Source organism: Meles meles, chromosome 7, assembly GCF_922984935.1.
Source record: "Meles meles chromosome 7, mMelMel3.1 paternal haplotype, whole genome shotgun sequence".
NCBI lineage: Eukaryota > Metazoa > Chordata > Mammalia > Carnivora > Mustelidae > Meles > Meles meles.
This window is the reverse complement of record NC_060072.1, coordinates 128,043-146,425: the sequence shown is the minus strand read 5'-3', so window position 1 is coordinate 146,425 and position 18,383 is coordinate 128,043. Positions and strand designations below refer to the sequence as shown.

Here is an 18,383-nt window from a genome sequence, read left to right as displayed (position 1 = left end):
CCTGGAGCAGCCCCTGCCTGCATGGGTGTTAGTGCTGGTGTGGTTCTTGCTGAGCACTTGGGTGTCTGGAGGTCACGCACAGACACCGGGCCTGCTCCAGTTCCTCAGTCCTCCCTCTGGAACCAAGGCCCCTTGAGGTGACTGTGTCCCACCAGAAGAGAAAGGGCAGCCTACAGGAGGGCACACCCAGCTCATCTGGGCCCTCCTAACCAGCATCACTGGCTGCAAGGGTCCCCAGGGAAAGCACTGCCCTAGGGGGCACAGCCCCAAGACACAGCAGGATCTGGGGCATGAACAGCGCAGCTCCCGGACCGCCTGCGGACACGGTTGCCGTGCATCCCGTGTCCCATTCCAGCAAGACTTCTTTGGTCTGAAAGTGACAGATAAACCCCCAGCAGTGGCTTAAGCAGGTGGTGTTTATTATATCGTGAGCTCTGGAGCGAGGTGGCTGGGGACATGGGTTTTGCAGCTGCAGGCTGTCTGGTCAGAGCAGTGAGAGCTCCGCACCCTCACTGCCCCAAGGAAGAACGCTGCAGGGAACCTGGCGGACAGCGACTGACCTTTCACGGACCAGGACTTAGTCACGTGGCATTCTGGGGCCAGTCACTGGATGGGATGGTGACTGGCTCAGACTGGGTGCCGGAGAGGCCATGCCTCCTAGACCACAGGCCTCTGCCCAACACTGGGAAGGCGAGGGTCTATTAGCAGGACATGGGTACTGCCCTCAAGCACCCAGACAAGCTCTTCTTGTCAAGCCGGCCGGGAGGGAGCATGGGGACCTGTGTGCACCTGTCACGTGCGTGCACACACAAGGTGACTACAAGGTCTACACTTTGCTAACGTGGGTACAGGTGGGTCAGAGTCCCCTCTGCGGAGAGCACACCAGCCCCACCAGATGACGGCCGAGCCAGCACACCAGAGCTGAGGGCTGTCGGGAAAGCAGTGGGGAAGGCCTCGGAGGACGTGGGGCCTCTAAGGAGCTTGAACTTAATTCTGAGCACAGCGGGCAGCCTGCAGAGTGTGGAGCAGGGATGGAACCACCCCTGAGCTATGCCTCCGTCTGCCGGGAGGGAAAGCCGGGGGACGGACGTCTGGGGAGGTGGACAATGCAGAGCTCTGAAAGGGGCAGAGGCAGGATCTGGGGGAGCCATCCCAGGAGCTGATCTCCCCTTACCCCCACCCGGGACATGCAAATCGTCGTGCTCCCTCAGGCCCTCGGGTGGGTTTCTGATAAGAGCCTGCCCCCCACTCCCCCACCGCCCCAGTCCTGGTGCCTCCCGGCATGGTCTTTCAGGGAACACCCGGGGCTCAAGGGTGCTGGCAACTTGAAGGTCTCTGTCCACCTTGCCCTCACACCCCCCCACCCTGTCCCTGGCACACAACAGCACTTACTATGCTTCCGGGAGGGGACACGCGCACACTCAGGAACCCAGCTTGCACTGACACAGACAATCACAACTGGTGGGCAGCTCCCAGAGCCAGGGTGCTTGGGTTCAGATCCCAGGCCGACCTCTTAGCAGCCGGGTGGCCTCAGACAAGTTGCCGAATCTCTCCACGCCCGTTTCCTCATTTGTACCACAGGCAGAACGGCACCTACCTCGGGGGTCACCGAAAGGATCAGATGAATTCCCACGCCCGTGAGCATCAGACGGTGTTATTAGGTTACCGGGTACAGAGCCCCTCTGCACGCCCGTGCTGCCGCCGCCAACCGTCCCGGGTGGGGGAGGCGCCCTGGGCGGGCCTGCCCACCCTCTCAGGCCTGGGGCTCTGGGCAGTGGCAGCAGGAAGGCCGTGGGGTGCAGCCAGGCTGACAGCAGATCTGCAGGGCAGGGTCCTCGCCACGGGCCATCTGGCTGGGGCTGAAGGTCACCGAGGAATCGAACTGGGCCTTGAGCAGCTGGAGTTGCTTCAGCGCCTGCATCGCCTCTGGGGCGACCTCAGCCGTGCCTCCCAGAAGGTTGTAGTTCTCCCCAGGGTCCTCAGACAGGTCAAAGAGCAGCGGGGGCTCGTGGGCAGTCAGCGGGTTAGAGACGTGGCAGGCGGGGTCCGGCGTGGTGTCGCTGTGGATGGAGCCTGGAGAGGGGGGCACGTCTGGGGACAAGAGGGACTGGGCTCTGGGGCCGCGAGCGGATCAGCAGGGCTGGGGGAGAGGAGATTACCCTGCGTGAAGAAGTGAGCTTTGTACTTCCCACTCCGCACGGCGAAGACCCCATGGACCTCGTCTGGGTAAGCCGAGTAGAAGAAGAGAGACTGCCGAGGGCTCTGGGGGCAAAGGCAGGGATCACGGGGTGGGCAGGGGGCCCCCAGCGCTCATGTGCACCTGCTGGAGCCATCGGCCTTGTGTCAGGCCCTGGATGTGGCGCTGCTCCTCGCCCACCCAGGAAGCCCACTGGCAGCCCCATCTGGAGGCCAGTCAACAGAGGCTCTGTGGGCTGCAGCGGGACAGCCAGGGTCCCAGGGTCGTGAGCCTTACCTTGCCTGTGCCCAGCAGCAGGGGGCTGAGGTCAACGCCATCCAACGTGACGTTGGGCAGTGGAGCCCCCGTCAGCGAAGCCAGGGTGGGCAGCAGGTCCAGGGAGCTGGCCAGCTCATGGGTCACCCCTGGAGGCAGAAGGCTGTGTGGTCACTCCACTGGCCATCGGGGTCGGGGAGGTGGGGCCGAGGGTTTGTGAGGAGAGGGCCTGTGGACTGACCAGGAGCGATGTGGCCTGGCCAGAAGGCCAAGGCAGGCTCTCGGACACCCCCCTCAAAGGTGGTTCCCTTTCCGCAACGAAGAAGGCCAGAGCAGCCGCCATGGGACATCCTCATGGTCTCAGGCCTGGGACACACAAGGAGGCTATCAGTGGTGCTCAGGCTGACCCCAGAGTTCCACGCTGTGTGCAGAAGTGGCCGGCACACGCCCGTCTCCTCTGTGACCTAGACCAGTACCTCCACACACCTGTGGCCCCCAGCCTCCCGCATGCCCCGTGGGTCACCGTAACACAGTCAGCAGCCCCTCGGACACCCTTAGCCGTACGTCCTCAGCCAGTGGTCAGGATGGGGAGGCCCTAGGGACCCGCCGGTGAGGCGTCAGCCAGCACGTCCCCACCCCCTGCCACAGCAAACCCGTTGTCTGCAGTGAAGATAACCAGTGTCTCTCCGAGCAGCCCCAGGTCCCCAACGGCTGTCATCAGGGCCCCCACAGCTGCGTCCAGCTCCATCAGGGAGTCCCCAAATGGCCCTCGGCCTGAGCGCCCGGAGAAGCTCTGCCCGCTGAACTGGGGGTAGTGGGTGTGCTGTGGGTGGAGACAGGAGTCAGCGCAGGCTAGGAGTCAAGGGCAGCTCAGGGGACAAGGCCACGGTCACTCACGTGAGAGGCGTAGTACAGGAAAAATGGCCGGCCCTGGCGCTGGGCGTCAGCCATAAGGTCACGGGCGAAAGCCACATAGCGGGCCTCCAGTCCAGGTAGCCAGGGGGGCTGTGCTTCCACGGACAGGTTGGCCAACAGTGGGATAGGGACCAGGCCCTGGTCACAGCTGCCATCACAGGGGGTGGACGGCGGAAAGCAGGTCAGGTTCTGGCAGGGGCCCTGGCGGAGCAGTTCCATTCAGGAGTCTGGGCTGTGGGGTGGGGCTCCAGGGGTCAAGGGGAAGGGGACTGGTTGGGGGTGGGGAGGAGGGTGGTTGAGGGCCCTGGAGGTTCCTACCTGGTCATGGGAGTATGGGATGCCCAGGAATCGATGGAAGCCCTGGTGGGGGGGCAGAAAGGCCCCCTCAGGCCCCACCCCAAGGTGCCACTTGCCAGCTATCCCTGTGAGGTAGCCTCGGGCAGCCAGGACCTCAGCCAGGGTCACCTCCTCTAGAGGCAGGCCCCCTCGGGAGCTGGGCTCCAGAACTCCAGGGTACAGGCCCATCCGAACTGGGAGTCGGCCGGTCAGGAGTGCAGCCCTACAGGGCAAGTCAGAGTCCATGAGACAGAGGGAAACTTAGCGTGAAATGGACACACGGAGGAGGGATGAGAGGGGTGGAGACAGAGAAATGTGAACTTCTCCAAAGAGACAGAGCCCTCTACCTCCCTGGCTGGAGCCCAGAGTGAACCTGGGAGATGCGGGATGGGTTCCTTGCCCCCTCACTTACCGGGAGGGTGTGCACAGAGACACAGGCACATAGAAATCGGTGAAGCGCAGCCCGCCTGCGGCCAGCTGGTCCAGGTTGGGGGTGGTGGAGCTGGGGTGCCCATAGGAGCCCAGGTCCCCATAGCCCAGGTCATCCGCAAAGATCAGCATGATGTTAGGTGGGCCAGCAGTGGCCAAGCCTATGGCCAAGGCCAGAGCCAGAGCCCACAGCACCACCATGGCACACAGCACGGACGGGACTGTCACAAGAGACCCTTGGGAGAGAAAGCAAACTGGCTCCAGCATGCTCTACCCCAGAGACCCCAGATCCAAGCACTATCTTCCCCTGAGACCCCAAATCCAGAGACTACCTCTCCCCGGAAACCCCAAATCCAGGCACTAGCTCTCCCCAGAGAGCCCAAATCCAAGCGCTACCTCTCCCCGGAGACCCCAGATCCCGGCGCTACCTTTTCCCTGAGACACGAGACCCAGGCACTACCCCCTTCTTGAGACCCCAGATCCAAATACTCCCCGCTGAAGTCCCAGCGGACCTCGGGAGACCCGTGACCCCAACAGAACCCAGGAGACCGTAGCCTGGGATATAACTCCCTGGAGACCCCCGGGGACCAGGACACCCGGGCGATCTGACCCTCTTCACCTAAAGGCTGCGGCTCAGGCTCCTGGTCAGGGACAGAAGTCACATGACATTGACCCCCGGGTCCGGCGCGGCTGGCCGAGGCCAGTACCAGGCCAAGGAGGGGCGGGTCGCGACAGCGGACAGCCGTGCCCTCCGCGGGCGCTTCCGCCTCGGCGCGCCCCGCCCCCGTCCCCGCCCTGCGGTCCCGTGACCCTCCGCGCGCGGCGGGCCGGGGCGGGGCTCGCGGGGGCGGGGCCTCCAGGGGGCGGGGCCTGCCTGGGCCGGGACCGGGTCGGGGTTGGGCTTGGGGGCGCGGGGCGCGGGGCGCCGGGTGGCTTGCGCTCGGCCACCTTCGCACCCCGAGGCCGTTGGAGGGGCTGGAGCGGGCCCGGCTGGAGCGGCGCGCGGGGTCGGGCGGGGCCCCCACACCTCGGGCTGGGATACTCGGGTCCTTTTGGAAAGGCCCTGAGCGCAAGGGGGTGTGCGGGCATCGCTGGATGAGCCACGCGGAACGAAGGCGGCGGAACCCACCGACTGCTGGCTTTCCCCCCGACGTTACTTCCGGCGAGACAGCAAATTCTTTCAAACCCTTTCCCCTCCGTGTGTGTGTACTGGGTGCGTGTGCGTCTGGGTGTCTGGGGTCTGGCCTGCCTTGGGGTTGCCCAGTGGGACGAACCCACCGGCGGGAGATGAGTGGGCTCTGGCTCCATCACTGGATAACCTTGGACAGATGACTTCACTTTTGTGGTCCGCAGTTGGTTTAGCCGTCTCCAAGTCAGAGGGAGTGCCCAGGAGGAAGGTTAGGTGGGTGTTTTACCCTGCAGTAACTGGGGCCCCCAGCCCGCAGCTCAGCTCCCTAGGACAGCTCCCCCCACCCCAGGAAACTCTCCAGGGCAGCTTTCTGGCCTCAGTTTCCCCCACAAGCTCAGGGCATCCCTCTGGGACTTCTGACATCAGGAAGACCAGGACCTGGGTTTCTGGTTGGGGAGGTTCCTGACCCTGGAACCCACGGGAGAGTGGACAGCGCCCTGAATGGCCTCTGGGAACAAGGGTTGGGGAACAGGACACAGCTTCCACTGAAGCCCGACCCCAGCTGGGGAGCTGGCATTTTCCCAATGAAACATGAAAGCTCAAGACAAGGGGGAGTGTGGGGAGCAAAATTTGAAGGGCAGGAACTCTCAGAGATGGGGCTCAGGTTGTGGTCAAGGCTTGCTGCTGACCTTATGGGGAAAGGAAGGATCCAGTCTCTGGCAACCCAACTCCTTGGTGGCACGTTCCAGGGTGGTTTCTGGGCCTTTGCGTGGGAGCGGTATGGGGCTGAGTGGCCAGGACAGGAAGTTTTTCTGTGGCCCAGAAATCTTTGAACCTGTAATTGGAGCTATCACAGCTGGTCGGCGCTGTGAATTGGAGTTTAAAAGGAGTTAACCAAAAGCACTTTTCTTCCCTTTCAGCCGCAAGCTGGAAACTACCCCAGGCAGCCAAGGACCTGCCCTGATTCTTGGGAAGAGCCTGCCTGCGGCTGTGATGTTATGCAAATGGCTGGCATCTCCCCCTGAGGTTCCTGAAGGCGGCTCAGGTGTGTGCACACGGGACCGCTGCGCCAGCCCAGCCCTGACCTCTAGGTAGGGGGAAGGTCTGTGTGCTGCCAGCTCTGTTTGTTCAAAGCCAAGCCTCTGCAGGCGGCTGAGTCTTTTGGAGATGTGAGTTCTTTTTTGGCGTTGCTGCAGGAGCTGGCAGGAGGGTCAGCTTGGGATAGAGGCCTGATGGGAGGCAGCCTGCCAGCCCGCATGATGTGGTCTGGACGCCTGGGACATTGCTAATTTGGAACTGACGCCCACAGTCAGGAGAGGGGCCTTGCAATGAGTGGTGCTGGTCTTGTCTTTCTGTGCCTAGGACAAAGGAGGAGAGGCCTCTGTCTCCTGGGCCTGTGTGCGGTGGGTGGGGTGGGTGAGGGCTTCAGGGAGAACGAGAAGGGGTTCCGCAGTCGTTCCCGGGGCTGGCTGCTGTGGGGACCCACGACATCAGAAGCCATCTGTGGAGGCCTCCAGCTCGTCCTTGTTGCCCTCAGCAACCACTGTTCCTGTTCTGGCCCACCTGGGGGGGGGGGGGATTTCCTCCCCTGGAGCCACCTTGATGTGGTGTGGTTGGCCCCAGTTCCAGAAGGGCACAGCGGATGGGTGCATGTCTCAACCAAGGGAGGGAGGTTTCCTTGACCAAACTTTAGTCAGGCTCCTGAACCTGCTCCTAGGCCCATCTGTGCACCTCTTCGTAAATCCCAGTTTTAGCAAAAGCGCTTCCCCTCGTGTGATGAAGCTGGGATGCTGAAACGTCCTTGGCTTAGTGGTGTTGAAAAACAAAATTCAACTGAATAAATGTAAAGATCTAATTAGCTTTATTCAGTGATTCTTGGATCAGGCAGCATCCCATCCAGTACGGAGAAAGGAGCTCCAGGGAGTTGTACAAAATGGGAGGATTTTAGAGGTAGAAGAAAGGGGACAAGGAAGTTAAAAGAGTGGATTGCTTCAGGCAAGGTCACCTTTCTTTAGGGAAGGCAGGGGTCTCATCACACACATGACCTCACTGGGCTGACCAGGAAAGCCCACTACTGTGAGAGGCTGGAACCGCAGTGAGGTTAGGGTATAAGTCTTGGGGCGCTTAGCAAAAGTGACAACGCTTTGGAGCCTGTTGTTTCTTTTCAGCAGCGGAGAAAAAGACTGAGACGCGAACCTGCCCCGTTGTCCCCCACGTGTCGTTTAGAGGGCCTGGAGGACATCCCCTCACCAAGATAATAAAGGGAGGGGAGCAGCAACACTCCTGAGAGGCTCTGGGGAGGCTAGACGCTGTAGGGTGGAGATGAAACAAAATGAGGAGATAATGGGGAGGCAGAAGCCATGCGGCCAGGCAGGTGTGGTCATCGTGATGATCAAACACAGTGGTGTGGACTCAGAGGCCCTTGGCTCATTGGCCACGGAGTCACCCTCCAGGACACATAGGGGAGTGCCAGTGGAGGCTTGGGTGGTGGTGGAAAGACCCTGGGTCTCAGGAACTGGCCTGGACTTGACTCACAACGCAGGAAAGTCACTCCAGCTCCTCTTCCAATTCCTGGACATGAGTCATTCACAGACCCCGAGCCCTGTGCCAGAGGGAAAGACCTGGCAGAAACACCCAAGGCCATGCTAAGTCTTCCCTGTGGCCTCCCCTGCAGGGAGGTGAAAACTTTGCCAAGATTGCTGTGCACTGGGAGGGCGGGGGTGGGGTGTGGGGGAGGCACTTGAAGCTTTCAGGGATTGTCAGGTACTGGTTTCGAGCTAAAGCCATTCCCTGGACACAAGTCCGTCTCACGGTGGACACAGTGGCTATGCAAATTTATCTTGTATTAATTTCCCCAGTCGCCAAGATATATCAAGCAGCCAATGCAGCACTATTTGCTGGGCCAGGCAAGGACTTCCAAGGCAGGCCCCATGAGGCCTCCAGAACGCCACTCGAGTATCCGTTGAGGAAACACCACCTACTTTGACAGCTAAACCCCCAAATCTCAGGAACTAAGTACAACAGATTTTATTTCTTGTTTTCAGAAAGTCCAGTTTGCAACATTGGCAGGGATGGTGGGGGGCGGGGCTCTTCTCCATACAGTCATTTGGGGACCAGGACAAAGGAAGTGCTGCTATTTCCAACATATGGATTTAAGGTCATCCAGGATACCTACATCCAGCAAGCAGGAGGGCGAAGAGAAAGCGTGCAGGCTTGAGCAGGAGGCCTTTATGGGTTAGGGTTAGAGTAGCACATAGCATTTCTACCCAGATCAGTTCCAGAACTCTGTGACATGACCCTACCTGGATGCAAAAGGGGTTGAGAGGTGTGGCCTACTGGGGCCAGCAGTCGGGGCCCCAGCTGTCCAGCGCTCGGTCTGTCAACTGCGGCAGAAGAGTGACTCCCTGGAGAACCAGTTCCATGGTGCTGCTGGGGCCGGGGTGCATTTCTCGAAGCTCAGACCAGACGCTTCTCTTTCAGTCCTTCCAATGACTTTGTAGGCACTAATCCTGGTGTATTAAATTCCTTTTTGGTCAAATTAGCTATGCACGATTCTGTAATCTATAGCCAAACTCTAGCTTTTGCATTCAGTGAGATGAGAGGTTGGGGAACTGGGGGTCCAGTGTGTGAGGGATCACTTGGAGGGACATGCGTGTCAAAATCCTGGGGTGTTTCAGTGACTTAGTCAGTTAAGCATCTGATTCTTGATTTCAGGATCATGAGTTCAAGTTCCTAGTTGAACTGGGTGTGGAGCCTGCTTAAAAAAAAAAAAAAGATGCTGGGGCACCTGGGTGGCTCAGTGGGTTAAGGCCTCTGCCTTCGCCTCAGGTCATGGTCTCAGGGTCCTGGGATCAAGCCCCGCATCGGGCTCTCTGCCCAGCGGGGAGCCTGCTTCCTCCTCTCTCTCTCTCTCTGCCTGCCTCTCTGCCTACTTGTGATCTCTGTCAAGTAAATAAATAAAATCTTTAAAAAAAAAAAAAAAGACTGTCTCTCCCTCTCCCCTATGCTCACTCACTCTCTCTCAAATAAATAAATAGAGCTTAAAAAAAAAAAATGCCAAAATCCCAAGTGAATGAGAGGACGTAGGTGATCAGTTGGGACCCATTGGTACAGTGCCATATTCCTAGTACCTCATATTTTGGGGTCTGTGTGTGTGTGTATAGGTCTATAATAAACATTTTAAAATGTAGAATGTTCTTCTGTTATTTATGCATTCATTTAACACCTGTCCAGCAAACAATCATTGAACAGTTACGTGTGCTGACTGCTGTGGTTGAATAAGAAAAGCATTTCCGGGCGCCTGGGTGGCTCAGTGGGTTAAAGCCTCTGCCTTCGGCTCAGGTCATGATCCCAGGGTCCTGGGATCGAGCCCCACATCGGGCTCTCTGCTCGGCAGGGAGCCTGCTTCCTCCTCTCTCTCTGCCTGCCTCTCTGCCTATTTGTGATCTCTGTCAAATAAATAAACAAAATATTAAAAAAGAAAAGAAAAGAAAAGAAAAGCATTTCTGAGGGACCTGACTCAGTAGGTAGAACATGCACTTCTTGATCTCGGGGTTGTAAGTTCAAGACCCACACTGGGTATAAAGATTACTTTAAAAAGTTAGAAAAAAAAAGAAAAAGAAAAAGATTTTCAACAACTTAACCCAAATGCAAAACACTTGGAAATGTTCACTAGAATATAATTTGCCTTCTTTTAAATGTATATAGCTGAGCTTGAAAGAAAGCAAGGGGGGCGCCTGGGTGGCTCAGTGGGTTAATGCCTCTGCCTTCAGCTCAGGTCATGATCTCAGGGTCCTGAGATCGAGCCCCGCATCGGGCTCTCTGCTCAGCAGGGAGCCTGCTTCCCCCTCTCTCTCTTTGTCTGCCTCTCTGCCTCCTTGTATATTGTCTGTCAATTAAATAAATTAATTAAAAAAAAAGAAAGAAAGAAAGCAAGGGATATCCCCAGAGACACTAAATGAAATGGAAGCTAAAAGCAAGAGGGTAGGAAAGCATGTTATCAGGGACATTCTCAGGATTTTTAAAGATCCATAACTTCAGTGATGGGCTAGAAAGACTAGGAAAAAAATTTGATTTTCAAAAAAGAGAAAAGATATTGTGATGATCTCACCACAAGACGCAAATACAATCTCTCCTCAATTCATAAGGATAGACGTACCTTCAAATGGGTGTGGGTTTTAAATATGTATTACCTGGGTGGTTTGGAATTGAGCTGAAGTGGTTGTCAGTTGGCAGCACGGGGGCATCTAGCAGGAGCAAATGCAAATAATCTCTGGAGGACCACAGTCGTAACTCAGTCTCCAGGTTCTCACAGATTGGGTTAGCCAAACATGAGGTCACAATCTAAAATTACAAACCATATAAGTATGCTAAAAATGTTCACAGAGATAAAAGATGCATGAAAACCTGGACAAGAGATGAGAAATGGTCAGAAAGGATCTGGAAAAAAAAAAAAAGGGAAAGACTCTGATAGATTTGAAAATGAACAAAGGGGGCGCCTGGGTGGCTCAGTCGGTTAAGTGTCTGCCTTCGGCTCAGGTCATGATCTCAGGGTCCTGGGATCGAGCCCCACATCGGGCTCCCTACTCAGCGGGAAGCCTGCTTCTCCCTCTCTCACTCCCCCTGCTTGTGTTCCCTCTCTCACTGTGTCTTTAAAAAAAAAAATCTCTAAAAAAAAAAAAAAGGAAAATGAACAAAGTATAACTATTTTTTAAAGATTTATGTATTTATTTGCGAGAGAGAGAGAGAAAGGGAGGGAGAGGCAGGGAGGGAGAGAGAGAGAACAAGCAGGGGGAGTAGCAGAGGGAGAGAGAATCTCAAGCAGACTCCCCATTGAGTGCAGAGCCTGGTGCAGGGCTGGATCCCAGGACCCTAAGATCATGACCTGAGCAGAAATCAAGAGTCAGATACTTCATTGACTGAGTCACCCAGGTGCCCCCAAAAATATCACTTTAGAAAACAAAAATAAAATTGAAATTTCAGTGTGCAGATTAAACAGCAAACTAGACACAGCTGAGAATTATTGAATTGGAAGATGGCCCAACAGGGACACCTGGGTGGCTCATTCAGGTAAGCGTTTGCCTTCAGAGAGACCTGATCCTGAGATCAGGTCATGATCTTAGGGTCCTGGATCAAGCCCTGCATTGGGCTCCCTGCTCAGTGGGGAGCCTGCCTCTCCCTCTCACTCTGGCCCTCCCCCTGCCTGTTCTTAGGCTCTCCCTCTCTCTCTCAAACAAATAAATAAAATCTTAAAAAAAGAAAAAAAGAAGATGGGTCTACAGAAATTACCCAGAATACAAAATAGACTGGGAGATGAGAATATTCTAGAATGAGAGGGTCAAACATATTTAAAAATTTTTAAATCTTTAAAAAATTTCATACCTTATAATTTCATAAAATACATTCACAACATTGTAGAACCATTACCATTATCCATTTCCAAAACTTTTCATCATACAAAACAGAAATTCTGTACCCATGAAATAATAGCTACCTATTCCCTCCTCTCCCAGCCCCAGAAATAGCTCATAGAAGTTGATCATATGTTTGCCCAAGTTGATCATACGTTTGCCCTTCTGTGAATCAGTTATTTCACTTCACATAATGTTTTCAAAGCTCATCCATAAGATTAACATATTTTTACAGAGGATACTGAGGAGATAACAACATTTAAAAAGATGATAACTGGGAAGTTCCAGATTCGATGAAAGACGTAGGCCCTAAGACCCAGGAGTCATAACAAACCCCAAACAGGACAACTAAAACCAAAACAGCACCTATATGTAAATTGAAATGGAATCATATTAAAGACGACAGGCTCTTAAAAGCATCCAGAAAGAACAAATTACCTACAGAAAGAATAACAACTTAACAGCATGTATTTCAATGTCAGCAGTAGAACCCAGATGACAATAGAATAGTAAGTTAAAAATGTGGAGTGTAAATAACTGTTAATCTAGAATTGTACACATAGGTTGACAGATTGCTAGCTGCCTATTCTAATTTTTTAAAAAAATATTTTATTTAGTTGACAGAAATCACAAGTAGGCAGAGAGGCAGGCAGAGAGAGAGAGAGAGAGAGAGAGAAGGAAGCAGGCTCCCCGCAGAGCAGAGAGCGGGATGCAGGGCTCGATCCCAGGACTCTGGGATCATGACCTGAGCCAAAGACAGAGGCTTTAACCCACTGAGCCACCCAGGCGCCCCTAGCTGCCTATTCTAATATCCATGAGGCTTTCTTCCTTATTAACAGAGCCCTGATTTTGATGGGGGGGGGGCAGTCATGTATTCACCCAAGAAAGAACTTCATTTCCTAAGCTTGCTTGCAGCCAAACTCAGTCTGACCAATGAAATAAAGTCGAGTTATTGGGTAGGGTTCAAAAAAAATTCCTTAAGGAGGTCAGACATCTGTTCATGATGAAAAACTCTCTGCAGATGACAACTCTGCCTCTTCTAAGAGGACCTTCTAAATCTAGTAAAGGCCATCTACCGAAAAACCTTCACATCATATCATACTTAATGGTGAAATATCGGGTACTTTCCTCCCATGAGTGAGAGCAAAGCCAGGCTGCTTGCTCTGACTACTTCTATATGACACTGTATTGGTGGTCCCAGCCATTGGAATAAGGCAAGAAAAATAAATAAAATGGAGAAAATTCAAAAGGAATAAGTATTTTGTTATTTGATGATGACCTGATTGTGTAGAAAATCCTGAGGAACCTATAAAAATGCTACTAGAACTAAGTGAATTTAACAAGTTTACAGGCTACAAAGTTTATATACAAAAATATATACTTTTTTTGTAGATAACTTTTTTTTTGGCTAGTATACTGGATATACTATACTAACAAAAAACAATTATAAAATGAACTTGGGGTGCCTGGGGGGCTCAGTTGTTAAGCGTCTGCCTTCGGCTCAGGTCATGATCCCGGGGTCCTGGGATGGAGCCCCACATCAGGCTCCCTGCTCAGCAGGGAGTCTGCTTCTCCCTCTCCGACTCCTCCTGCTAGTGTTCCCTCTCTCACCGTGTCTCTCTCTCTGTCAAATAAATAAATAAAATCTTAAAAAAAATAAAAAAGGAAATGAACAAAGAAAAAAAGAGACCAGGGTGCCTGGGTGGCTCAGTGGGTTAAAACCTCTGCCTTGAGCTCAGGTCATGATCTCAGGGTCCTGGGATCGAGTCCCACATCGGGCTCTCTGCTCAGCAGGGAGCCTGCTTCCTCCTTTCTCTCTGCCTGCCTCTCTGCCTACTTGTGATTTCTGTCTGTCAAGTAAATAAATAAAAAAAACCTTCTAAGAAATTAAGAAATCTGATATTAGTGAAAATATAAATGTAGATTGAAGGAAAAGTCAGGACTAGACCTGCATATATGTGATCAACAGATTTTCAACAAACGTGGAAAGACATTTCAGTGGAAAAGCAAAGTCTTTTCAAAAATGGTGCTGGGAGGGTGCTAAAGCAGTAAGACCCATAGAGACAGAATTGGGTCCAGGGGCTAGCAGAGGGGGATGGAGAGTTACCGCATGACGGGCATGGTTTCTGTGTGGGGTAATGAAAAAAGTTCTGGAGACTGACAGACAGCGGAGATGGTTGCACAATAATGCAGATGGACTGAGCGAGACACTTACAGTGGCTAAAAGGGTGTATTTTATGTTATATATATCTCACCACAGCAAAAACCATTTTGAAATAATTTGAAAAGTGGCCCCAAACAAATGGACATCCCAAAACGGAAAACACAAATATCAACCTTTTTTGACATCACAGATAAAAACTAATTTGAAAGGCGCCTGGGTGGCTCAGTGGGTTAAAGCCTCTGCCTTCAGCTCAGGTCATGACCTCAGGGTCCTGGGATTGAGCCTTGCATTGGGCTCTCTGCTCAGCGGGGAGCCTGCTTCCTCCTCTCTCTGCCTGCCTCTCTGCCTGCTTGTGATCTCTGTCAAATAAATAAATAAAATCTTAAAAAAAACTAATTTGAAATTAATCATAGACCTAACTGTTGCAAATAAAACTTTCAAGATGAAAACACAGAGGAAAAGTTTTGGGATTTTGAGGTAGGCAAAGATTTTTTAGGACATAAAGAATATGACAAATAAAAGAAAAAATGTGAATTGATTATATAATAATGAAAGTCTTTTATTCTTTGAAAAGAAAATGCCTTTGAAAAGGCAAGCAACAAAATTAGAGAACTTTAGACAAAAAAGCTTGTGTCCTGAATACATAGAGATACTAAATTTCAGTAAGTCAAACTACTTAGTTTTTTAAAAATGGGGGAATAGACTCGAACAGACGTGTCACCGAAGAAGACGTGTGAATGGTCTATAAGCCAAAAGAGGCTCGACATCACCAGGGAAATGCAGATTTAAAGGACCAGGAGGTACTGTGACCATCCATTAAAATGGCCACAATTAGGAAAAAGTCAATGCCAAGTCTTGGCAAGGACGTGGAGGAAATGGAAGAAGTTGGAATTTAAACTGATATTACCATTCTGGAAAACTGCTTGCCAATTTCTTAAAAAGTGAGCGTCCCCCGATGGTAAGACATAGCCACTCTAGGTGTCTACCCAAGAGAAGCAAAAGCCACACAGACACGTGCAAGTGCTCACAGCAGTTCTGGTCATAATCGTTCCAGACTGTAAAAAAGTATACATTTCAACGGATGAATTCATAGGCAAATGTGGTATTTTCTTTTTTTAAAATAACTTTATTTATTTTGGTGGGGGAAGAGGCAGGAGGAGAGAGGGAGAATCCCAAGCAGGCTCCGCCCTCAGGACAGAGCCTGATGCCGGGCTCGATCTCACGACCCCAGATCGCGACCTGAGCCCGAACCAGAGTGGGACGCTCAGCCCACCGAGCCCCCCAGGGGTCCCCAAGCGCAGCATTTTCCTGCAGTGGAATCTCACGCAGAACGAAAAGAATGAAGAGTGAAGTTCACCCCTAGAAGCGCTTCCCTTGAGGCTGGAGGGCAGGGGTGGGGAGGCCGGAGGGTGCGCGGGCACAACGCCCTGTCACCGAGGAAGGCGACAAGGGGCTGAGACCTCTCTGGGCGACAGGCCCCTTCCCTGGCCCCGCGGGCTCTCCAGCCCCCTCCGCTCCGCGCAGGGAGCAGGTCCGTGGCCCAGGCCCGACGGAGCGGACTGCACCCCACTCAGCCGTGCGCCGGCCCTGGGGGGGCTTCTCTGTCTTCGGATCCCGTCCGGCAGAGGCCCCTAAACCGTGTTCCGCCTGCAAGTCCTGTGCCTGTCTTCCGACACAGGGAAGGATTTATTATTTCGAAATAGTAACACTGCTGTATTGTACACTTAAAAATGGCTAGGATGGTGACTTTGCTGTTATGTATTATTTACCAGAACAACAAAAAACCCACAGAGTTCTTGAATTGTCAGTGACCTTTGCAGGGAAGAGTAAACTTGTGGGTAAAACTCATGCTCTTGAGAGAAAAGGTAATTGGAACCCTAAATGTGAAAGGAATTAGGCAGATATTTCTGCCCTTAATTTCACAGTTAAAATAATATTTAAAATCGAATGCTCTAAGAGTATATGACGAAGATCAGTCGTCCCTTCACATCACTCTATATGAAGAATGCTCATTAGAAGGCGCTCTGGAGATGACAGAAACCAAACCGGAATCAGCTCTATGGTGTTAATAAAAACTGTGCTCATTGTGCACCAGGCCTATGGTTAGCATTTCATATTCACTGAACTCATCTAGGCTACACAATGGCCCAGGAGGCCAGGAGCCAGCCTTTGACCTGCGAAGGCAAGTGCTTGCCTCAGGTCCAGCAACTGAAACAGGACCCGGCACGTGGCCAGAATAAATGGGGGAATGACAATGCCTACCATCGTCCCCAGCCTAGCAGAGTGTGGCATGGTGTTCTGGAGACATAGGAAAGACAGAGGGAAGGTAAGAAGCTTTTCCAGGCCATGTGGGTATTTGGAGGCTGAACTGGGATTTTAATCCCGACAACTGCTCCAAGGCCAAACCTTCAACCTGCCAGTAGGTGGCCTCTCAACCGAGAAGGGAAATCTATTGGCTCTTGAAACCAAATTCAAGAAAAACTGAAGTGCTTTCAGATTCCAGGGCGTGTTTAGGGACTTACCCTTCAAAACCTCCTCTGTCCCCCGTACCTGTACTTCCCCAACTGTTGCTCTCTTCTTAAGGCTGGAATCTTGGTCACCTGTAGCTACTGAGTTCATGGCTCTTATGTAACCCAAGAGTGGAGAACAGTTGTAAGAGATAAAATCCCAGCACAAGTGGTGTCTTGTGGGCCTCAGTCTTGAAGCATCTGCCCTTGTTTGGCTCAGGTCACGGTCCCAGGGTCCTGAGATCAAGCCCCACATCAGGCTCCTTGGTCAGTGGGGAGCCTGCTTCTCCGTCTTCCTGCTTGTGTGGTCTCTCTCTCTCTCGCTGTCAAATATATAAATAAAATCTTAAAAAAAAAAATCCCAGGGCAGGATTGTCACTTGCCCTGCTTGGGTCCCATGCCCACTGCCATGGTTCGAGTCCTGGGTTCTCCACTGTCCAGCCTGCATGACTTTGGACCCATTACATTACTTACTCTTGATGGCTTTCGGTCCCTCGTCTGTGCCACAAGAATAATACCAGTGGCTTGCTCAGTGAAAGACATGTAGCGCTCAAACACCTTAGTAAGGAATGAATTTTCATAATTCTTATTGCATATTTTTTTATTTAAGAAATTTTCATAAAGCTTTGTGGTGGTCTCTCTGTAGAAAACTCCCCGTGAGGCTGTAACCCTTGCCTGCCCCCATCAGTTTTGAGGTTTGAGTTATATTCTTCTTTGTAGTCTCCACGAAATTAATGTACAAGTAGTCCGGGGACAGTGGGACTCCTCTGAAGGGACACATTCAGGCTGCTTAGGGTCCCCACATAAATTAGGCCCAACTGAGTTCATAACTTCAAATTACAAAATTTTCACAGAAATAATCTGCCACAGGTGAAGTTGGTCGGCACCGTAGATTAGATTAGGCAAGATTAGACCACCAAAAAGGTCATATAATAGAACTAAATTGACTAGAAATTTAAAAATCAATACTTTTTAAATAATTAAAGACAAGATGTTTTAAAATGGCATTAAGTAAAAAAAGACAAAAAGTAAAAAAAGGCAAAAGCCAATATAAAGAAAGAGTGAGCAGATTTGATAATGTACCACATTGAGCTTCTAGAAATAGAATCTGTGGTCATTGAAACTGAAAACTCTATGAAAAAAAAAAAACAACATATGAGGAGGGGCTCCTGGGTGGCTCAGTGGGTTAAAGCCTCTGCCTTCAGCTCAAGTCATGATCCCAGGGTCCTGGGATCGAGCCCCGCATTGGGCTCTCTGCTCAGCAGGGAGCCTGCTTCCTCCTCCTCTCTCTCTCTCTCTCTCTGCCTGCCTCTCTGCCTACTTGTGATCTCTGTCAAATAAATAAATAAAATCTTTAAAAAAAACGCAAAAAATCAAAACTGAGGAGACCAAACATGAGGAGAATTAACAGCAGGTTAAACATAGACAAAGAGAATATTAATGAGGTGGAAATCAGAATTGGGAAATTACCCAGAACAGAGCACACACAGAAAAAAAAAAATACGGTGAGGAAAATAATTGTCAATTTAGAAGTCTACATTGCTAAACTCTCACTCAAGAAAGAGCAAAATAAGACATTTCAAAGACTGAAAGAATTTCTCACTAACAGATGTTCATTAAAAGTATCTCGAGCGTGTGCTTTCCGGAAAAAGAGACTTCAGCCTCGAAGGAAAAGGAAGTGAAGTGTAAAGCAGCGCTGGGCAGGAGATGAGAATGATCAGTCGGGAGGCAACAGCGGTGAGGACAAGGACCTGGAGGGGGAGGCGAGAGATCACAGGGAAGGGATCTAAGTTCTTCCTATTCCATAGAAGGGAGGAGGGGAGAGTAATTGACTGTAGGATTTGTCAATTATGCAGGTAAAATGTTAGTGTATTTATGAAAGTGATAGAGAATGCAAAACTTCCAAGCCAATGGGAGTTGAGGGAAAGGGGAATAAAGAACACTTGACCGGTAAGGGAGAAAAAGGAAGCATAGATAAGACAGACGCCTATCTTAAAAAGATAGACAACCCAAAATAAGATAGTAAAGATCTATTAAAACC

General features: G+C 51.7%; 1 protein-coding gene and 1 long non-coding RNA gene across 4 annotated transcripts; one reads left to right on the top strand and one right to left on the bottom strand.

The window, feature by feature from the left end:
* Positions 1-397: 397 nt before the first annotated feature.
* On the bottom strand, positions 398-4,903 carry ARSA (arylsulfatase A). 3 transcript variants are annotated; one of them, XR_006819759.1, is made up of 10 exons: positions 4,752-4,903; positions 4,116-4,368; positions 3,686-3,926; positions 3,350-3,568; positions 3,106-3,275; positions 2,694-2,818; positions 2,474-2,601; positions 2,160-2,262; positions 1,393-2,073; positions 398-1,116 (listed from the first exon to the last, which is right to left on the bottom strand). XR_006819759.1 is itself a non-coding variant. In XM_046013707.1 (9 exons), exons 2-9 carry the CDS (start codon positions 4,331-4,333, stop codon positions 1,754-1,756), a joined length of 1,524 nt encoding a protein of 507 aa, XP_045869663.1. In that variant the 5' UTR covers positions 4,334-4,368; positions 4,752-4,903; the 3' UTR covers positions 398-1,753. The 3 variants fall into 3 exon arrangements, 2 of the variants coding, with proteins under 2 accessions (XP_045869663.1, XP_045869664.1); XM_046013707.1 differs by having other exon boundaries at positions 398-2,073; XM_046013708.1 differs by having other exon boundaries at positions 398-2,073; positions 4,806-4,894.
* A 158-nt stretch (positions 4,904-5,061) lies between these two features.
* On the top strand, positions 5,062-6,258 carry LOC123945907. Its single transcript, XR_006819528.1, has 3 exons — positions 5,062-5,345; positions 5,486-5,534; positions 6,182-6,258. It is a non-coding gene; the product is annotated as an uncharacterized LOC123945907 (long non-coding RNA).
* Positions 6,259-18,383: the final 12,125 nt, after the last annotated feature.